At 37.3% G+C, this 7,382-nt stretch overlaps 1 protein-coding gene across 1 annotated transcript; it reads right to left on the reverse strand.

The window, feature by feature from the left end:
• Window positions 1–2,356: 2,356 nt before the first annotated feature.
• Window positions 2,357–6,487, reverse strand: LOC122639057 (TMV resistance protein N-like). Its single transcript, XM_043831897.1, has 5 exons — window positions 6,384–6,487; window positions 5,613–6,242; window positions 4,195–5,314; window positions 3,304–3,594; window positions 2,357–3,216 (listed from the first exon to the last, which is right to left on the reverse strand). The coding sequence occupies exons 1-5, from the start codon at window positions 6,485–6,487 to the stop codon at window positions 2,875–2,877; spliced, it is 2,487 nt and encodes an 828-aa protein (XP_043687832.1). The 3' UTR covers window positions 2,357–2,874.
• Window positions 6,488–7,382: the final 895 nt, after the last annotated feature.

Consider the following 7,382-nt stretch of genomic DNA (forward strand, 5'->3'; position numbering starts at 1 on the left):
GTCGTATTGGTTCCATGAGAGATGGAATACACAATGGGATGGCCAACCACCCTAAAGATCTGTAATTCATAAGTACATTCATTCAATCTTCTTAAAATTAATGAGAATAGAATTGTTACAATTCACCTCTGACACAGTCCTTATCTCATCCACATCCAAGTCATCAATAAAATGCAGTCATGGCTGTCATGCTTCACTGTGAAGAGATCGAAAACAATCAATATTAGTTACCAATCAGAAGTTTTACTAACCCATTATAACCTTTAGCTGTAAAAAGCCTTTCTCTACCCAACAATTTCAAAAAACTTTTGGTTATAAAGTAGGACCTGTAATGTAATAGACATTTATATTTATTCATTGACACTGATCAAGACCATGAACAAGAGGAAATATCAATTGTCCTCAACTCCGCATCAAATTACCGAAATCCATGCCCATTCAGCATACTGGTGATGCACTGTACCTCAAAAAAGGCCTTTCTAGCTCCTTAGGATCTACAAGCATGATACACTGATACCCAAGAACAAGTTCTATCTCCACGTCCTCTATCATGAGCCTTAAATTGTTTACCAGACTCCTCCTAAGGACCTCCCTAACAGGAACACATGCAAATGAAGGTCCAAATAGTTAGTTCCAACTGAGTTCAAGAATCAAAATGCCAAGTTCATTAATTACTTGAAATTTTCTTTTCTTTTTTGGTGAGTTCAAGAAATAAGGCACCACATGATTAGTTAGTCTTGTTACCTATTGATGTTTGATTAATTAATGGATCCTTAGAAACTTGACTTTGCCTGGTGATGTTTTGTGTTTAACCACCAGCCTTATGCCAAGTGATTGAAATGTTAAACTTACCAAACATGAGTGAAGTTTGAAACAATCCTATTATTGAAGAATGTGGCATCATTTAATACCAAAAGGAAAGAAGAGAAACGATTGGAATTGTATGGTAGGGAGGAAGAACAAGACCTCTGTGATGTCCAAGATTGGTGTGTTTGCATTGACTGTCTGTGCACTTATTCCCCTCATGACATGAATCTCAAACTGCAAACCTATGGCATGAACTTGCTTTGCTACATCAGAAAACCCTTTACCACCCTTAGAAGAAGGCCATCTGTCTGGATCAGGGATCACTCTCCCCCATTCATCTATCACACCACACATGTAGGTGAAGTGGGAGGATTATCCCAATCATGAATAGCTTGATTTAGAGTAACTTTGAACTACTTGAATTTGTCGAGATCTCAGTAGATTTTGATATGGGACTCCATAAATTTGCTGCCTCCATTGCTCTCTAATACCAGGGCTTCCTATAGTCCAAGAATTAATGTTAATTAGCCAATGAGGGTAATTATTTACAGAGAGAGAAAAGATCATGTTATATTTGTAAAGGTTTTGTTAAGGTCACATGTTGATGATGTTTGTTACATTTCCAATGCAAACATATAAAAGGTTAGAATTTTTTTTTCTTCTTGGGGTTATAAGAACAAATTAAATGATTACATTTGAATGTATGTAGATTCAACTAACTTGATTGTGCTTTGTGTTGACACCAGTGACATATCGCAACAAAAACAAAAACTCCATAAACATTGTTAATTAGTTGAGAAAATTGAACTCAGGCTATATACCAAGAGGATTAGAGAAAATAGATAACCCATTTTAGACTAGAAAAGAAGCAGTAGCAACAAGTACTTACTTATGCATCCCATCTGGGTGCCTCATCATCATTGGTGTCAAGAAGAAGACGAGCTCTCTTGCTGGGCCTCAACATCATCTCTCCCTCTTCCTCCATTGCATCAGAAACAGAGTCCAATCCTAAACAACTCAAAAAATCAACTGCTGCTTTATTATTCCTCTCCCCTTCTTCTTCTTTTTTCTGTATTTTCCTGAACAAGTGATGGATGTTGTAGCTGTCAATCATCAAAGTAATAAATTAACTAACAATTTCTTTCTAATAATTCCAATTAAAACTGTAATAAGGGAAAACAAGACGCTAGCTGGAACTTGGAAGGACCTGGACCGACCTTTATCCTCCTTGGATGGAGTACGTATCAAGTTATAGCTATCTTGCCGCATCCAATTCTTCCTATGATTCTGTTTCCTCAGTGACTTGCACCACTATATGAGAATAAGCTCTTTGAGAGAACTCATCTTGGAAATGTTGTTTGTTTGGGAGTCTTCTATTTCTGTATTTGACAAGTCAACCTTGACTCGTTGAGAGAACTCATTCTCGAAATAAATGTTGTTTGGGACTCTTCTATTTTTGTATATGACAAGTCAAGCTTGCCTAGGGATTTTAGATCACCCATTGACTTAGGCAACTTTTTTAGTGAGGAGCAAAATATAAGATTAAGCTCTCTGAGAGAACTCATCTTGGAAACGCTGTCTGGGAGTTCTTCTGTCTGTAAATGCTAAGTCAAGCTTGGCTAGGGATTTTAGATCACCAATTGACTCAGGCAATTGTTTTAGTGATAAGCATGAATTAAGAATAAGTTCTTCGAGACAACTCGTCTTGGAAATGCTGTTTGGGAGTTCTTCTATTTCTATATTTGACAAGTCAAGCTTGACTAGGGATTTAAGATCACCAATTGATTCAGGCAACTTTTCGAGTGAGCCACAACATATAAGAATAAGTTCTTTGAGACAACTCATCCTGGAAATGCTGTTTGGGAGTTCTTCTATTTTTGTATTTGACAAGTCAAGCTTGACTAGGGATTTTAGATCACCAATTGACTCGGGCAACTTTTTGAGTGAGTTGCACTGATTGAGAATAAGCTCTTTGAGAGAACTCATCCTGGAAATGCTGTTTGGGAGTTCTTCTATTTCTGTATCTGACAAGTCAAGCTTGACTAGGGATTTTAGATCACCAATTGACTAGGGCAACTTTTTGAGTGAGTTGCACTGATTGAGAATAAGCTCTTTGAGAGAATTCATCCTGGAAATGCTGTCTGGGAGTTCTTCTATTTGTGTTGCCTTCAAGTTAAGCTTGACTAGTGATTTTAGATCACCAATGGACTCGGGCAACTTCTTGAGGATGCTCCTTTTGAGAAGTAGACTTTTAAGCTGACTCAATTGCCTGATGGACTCGTCTAACTCATCCAAGGAATCACATGATTGAAGATCTAATTGCTCCAAGTAAGGAAACCATGAAAAGTCTGGGGACTTGGATAGATATCTACAGTAACTAAGATTGAGAACTTTCAAATTTTGGAACCGCTGTCAAACAAAGAGAACAAAAAATACATATATTGCAATCCATAAAATTTAATAATCAAATGAAAAAGAAAAAGTGAAATACTATACCTTATTCTCATCTTCAGGCTTGATATTCGAAACTTGTTTAAAATTACTGCCTGATAGATTGAGATAAACTAATCTCTTATGATAAAAATTGGTTGGTAAAATAATTTCAGAGTGATTTATCCACATGAAACATCTTAACGCAAAAGGAAAGCGCGAAAAGTCTCCCATAAATTTTGCTGAACTAATGTTAAGAAATCTTAGATTGGGCATCGTCTCAAAAGATTCGCTAGTTAAATTAATAAGCAGCCTTGAGGGATCGGGGAGACTCATGCCTTTTATCATATCAGTTCCCTACAATAGAAAAAAAAAAATCAAGTAAATGGAAATTAGTGGATAACACAAACCAGAAGGAAAAAAAAAAAAACAGAGTAGTGATAAGGGCGCAGCCCATTTCATTTGGAGCATCATAGTAAAGGCAGTGGAGTGCATTTTAAATCGTGGAAGTGTTACTCAATGCGCCATGTTTTTATTGTGCTTGGTTGCCATGCGTGCATGCACGCACACACACACACACACACACACACAGATATATATATATATATATATATATATATATATATATATAGAGGAGCATGTGTCCTAATACTTCCAAGATTTTGCCATCAGACCATAATGTACTATCTTTACACACACACACAGATATATATATATATATATATATATATATATATATATATATATATAGAGAGAGAGAGAGAGAGAGAGAGAAAGCATGCATTTAGGTCTTACCGTGTGTCCTTCTAATACTTCAGAGCCAGACCATAACCTCTAGCTCCATCGACTTTCATCTAAGAGCCTTAATTTTAGGAGAGAGTATATTGCTGATTTGGGATGATAGCACAAGCTTCCCATATGGAAATTACAAGAGAGAAGCATGCATTTAGGTCTTACCGTGTGTCCTTCTAATACTTCCAAGATTTCGCCATCAGACCATAACCTACTACGTTTCCCCGGCTCCATACGACTTTCATCTAAGACAATTTCTCTTCCTATGTCTCGAATGTGATTATGCATTGTCAAGTGTTCACAACCCAATCCGCCTTCAAATTTTAGGAGGGATCGTTTAATTAATCTGTATATTGCTGATTTGGGATGATAGCCACAAGCTTCCCATATGGAAATTACAACTTCTTTCTCCCATCCAATGAAAAAGCATGCAGCATCAAGAAATATGGTTTTTTGAAAATCGTTCTCTAGATTGTCATAGCTTAGCTTCAACCTTCTCTGGACTTCTTCAGGAGGGATTTCTTTCAATGTTTGTAATGTACTCTCCCACTCTTCTCTGTCACTTAGGTCTAATAAGTAAGACCCGAACACCTCTAGAATTAAAGGCAACCCTCCAGAATGGAATGCCACATCAAGTGAGAGTTGCATATAATCTTCAGGAGGTTGGTTGTTTTGAAAGGCATGACAACTAAATAGTTGAAGAGAATGCTCATGATCTAGCAATTGAGGCCAGTATATTTTATCTCTATTGACGTTAGCCATGTTCAAAATATGTTCGTCTCTGGTTGTAATTATGACCCTACTTCCTTGGCCAAACCAATTGAGTCCACCAGCCAAAGCATCTATCTGTTCTTTAGCGTCCACATCATCAAGAACAACAAGAACCTTCTCTTTACAAACTCTTTCTTCTATCAGTTTTTTCCCCCTATGAATATCACCTATGTCAAAGTCTGTTTGGAAGATATCTGTAAGAAATCGCTTCTGCAACGACACTAGACCCATGCATTGCGTCGCTTGTTCTCTAATGTCTGAAAGAAAACTATGCCTATTGAATGTTGAAAGGTTGCGATTATACACAACTTTGGCAATAGTTGTCTTCCCGATGCCACCGAAACCACAGATTCCCACGAATTGAACATCATTGGAGCCAATATTTAATAATGATAATAGATAATTTTCTCTAAAATCCATATCAATACGGTATTTACAATCAGCCAAGTGCGTGCTACTGACTAATTCACCCAGAGCCCTTTTGACAACTAATTCAACTAACTCTGCTTGATCCCTGCAATCATTTTTTTATCAAAAAATAAAATAAAATAAAATTACAACTATAACATGAAAATATCTACTAAAGAAGATAACATATAAATTTAAAGTTTTTTTTTTTTATGAAATAGAAAGCTGTAAAAAAAAAAACACTAAATGCGAAATTGGTATGAGTAAAAATTGGAAATTAATATCCAACCTTATATATATATACGACGTATGTGTGTGCATGGTGGCTTCTAATTTAGGCTACTAATATGTATATGATAATGAGACTACCTTAAGAAAGAGTTGGGAAAGAGTGGGATCGAGACTTAGTTTCGTCGAGAACTTCTCCTTTCAAATTCCCTACCACTCTTAAAGCTTCCCTCCAACTCTCTATGGTAGAGGATTCGAAATTCTTTGTCGCGTGTTTTTGGAATGATTCTTCAAAAGTTCCGGTCTGATTCCAAACATCTGATGGATCAACGTAGAAGAATATAGGGAGGACAATTTGATTGTGGGATCTTTGGCATTGAACTATATGAGCAAGTTCCTGCAGGCACCATTTGCTATCCTCATAACCTTTGGAGAAGACAGGGATTGAGATTTTGGAGCCTTCAATCGCTTTATGGAGGGCTGGGCCAATTGCTTCTCCAGTCCACAGATTTTCACTGTCAATAAAGACATTAATCCCTCTATCTTTCAGAGTTTTGTAAAGGAAGCCAGTGAAGTTTTTACGAGTATCTTCACCCCTAAAGTTGAGAAACACATCGTAACTCGAAGATCCAGTACTTGTGGAGGCAGCAGAGGAGGAGGGGGAACCAAATCTAGTGCTGCCATGAAGTTGAAGTTGGAAGTTGGAAGTTGTAGTTGCAATTAAAGAAAAATAAGATGCTGAAAGAGCTCTTTCTTTTATCTCAACGAAGCCGCTTATTGGTTTACAAGTTGGTTTTGATGAGTAGCTGGGAGTAGTAAGTATTGCACAGCTTAACTACCAGCAGGGACAACAGACAAGGTTTATGTAAATGAATAGCAGGCCACATGAAACTTCAAAGGAGTTTTAATTTTTTTCTTCTTGGTAGATAGAATACAGTAGTAGCCACCTTTCTTGGTTTCCGAGTTGATTTTGGCGGAGGAAAGTATTAGGCAACTTCCGCGTGCCTCTCAGAAAATCACAGTAAATGAATTGAAAGCAGTAGTACTCCATTATGAAAAGGAGATGACGTTCTAGGTCGGTGAGGTATATGCTTTAGGAAATTTATTATATGGTCTCTTCAGCTTTCTGTATTGGACCCGCCACTATAGTTTATGGGTAAAGTTGTTTAAAATTTTTTATGGATAGAATTGCAGATTTTGTAGAATCCTATGCAAGGAAGCTAGGTAGTGTGAATAAGCATGGTTGGGATAGAGTGTTAGACCCACATGGCCAGGCCTCTACTGTTATCTATATTATTTGTATGGCACCAAGCTAATGAGAGAAGCTATAATGGGCTGTGGATAATACTGATTCTATGAAAAAACTAATAGGAATAGCTTCTCTATTCGAAGTAACTATAGTTTTTTTTTTATGTAATAGGAAAAGTTTAGAGGGAGAAAGTGAGATTCTCTCAAGAGGATTGGTTGTACTGATGAATTAAGTTTTGATAGCGAAATAAGATTTTTTCTATCCCATAGAGGGGCCTAGGGTTAGCTAGTAATCCATTTTCCTAAGGAAATTACCTCTTCTCCGAGCCAGCAATTATAGGAAAAAATGCAGCATCTCGAGCAGCCTTCACGTTCAGAGAGTAGAGATCAAATCTCTATCCAACCCAGTGTTCTAAGAGTGTGGCTCAGGTCCTCGTACGAGGGCAGTCGATTTTCGGGATTCTATAGAGACAATGTAGATTAGGGTTGGAGTGGGAGAATGGGGTTGGAAGATGGCTGCTATAGGGGAGGCCGTAGAAGATCTGAATCTGGGAAGGGGTGCTATTACCATATGCCAACTGGCTTTGGGAATTTTCCCCTCTTACTTTTTTTTCTTTTTAAATTCTTTCTAAATTTGAAAAATGAAGAGTGGAGAAAAATAGAATAAAAGGCTCCGGGGGCTTTTTAGGGGTTGAATT

Source organism: Telopea speciosissima, chromosome 9 (assembly GCF_018873765.1).
Source record: "Telopea speciosissima isolate NSW1024214 ecotype Mountain lineage chromosome 9, Tspe_v1, whole genome shotgun sequence".
Classification (NCBI taxonomy): domain Eukaryota; kingdom Viridiplantae; phylum Streptophyta; class Magnoliopsida; order Proteales; family Proteaceae; genus Telopea; species Telopea speciosissima.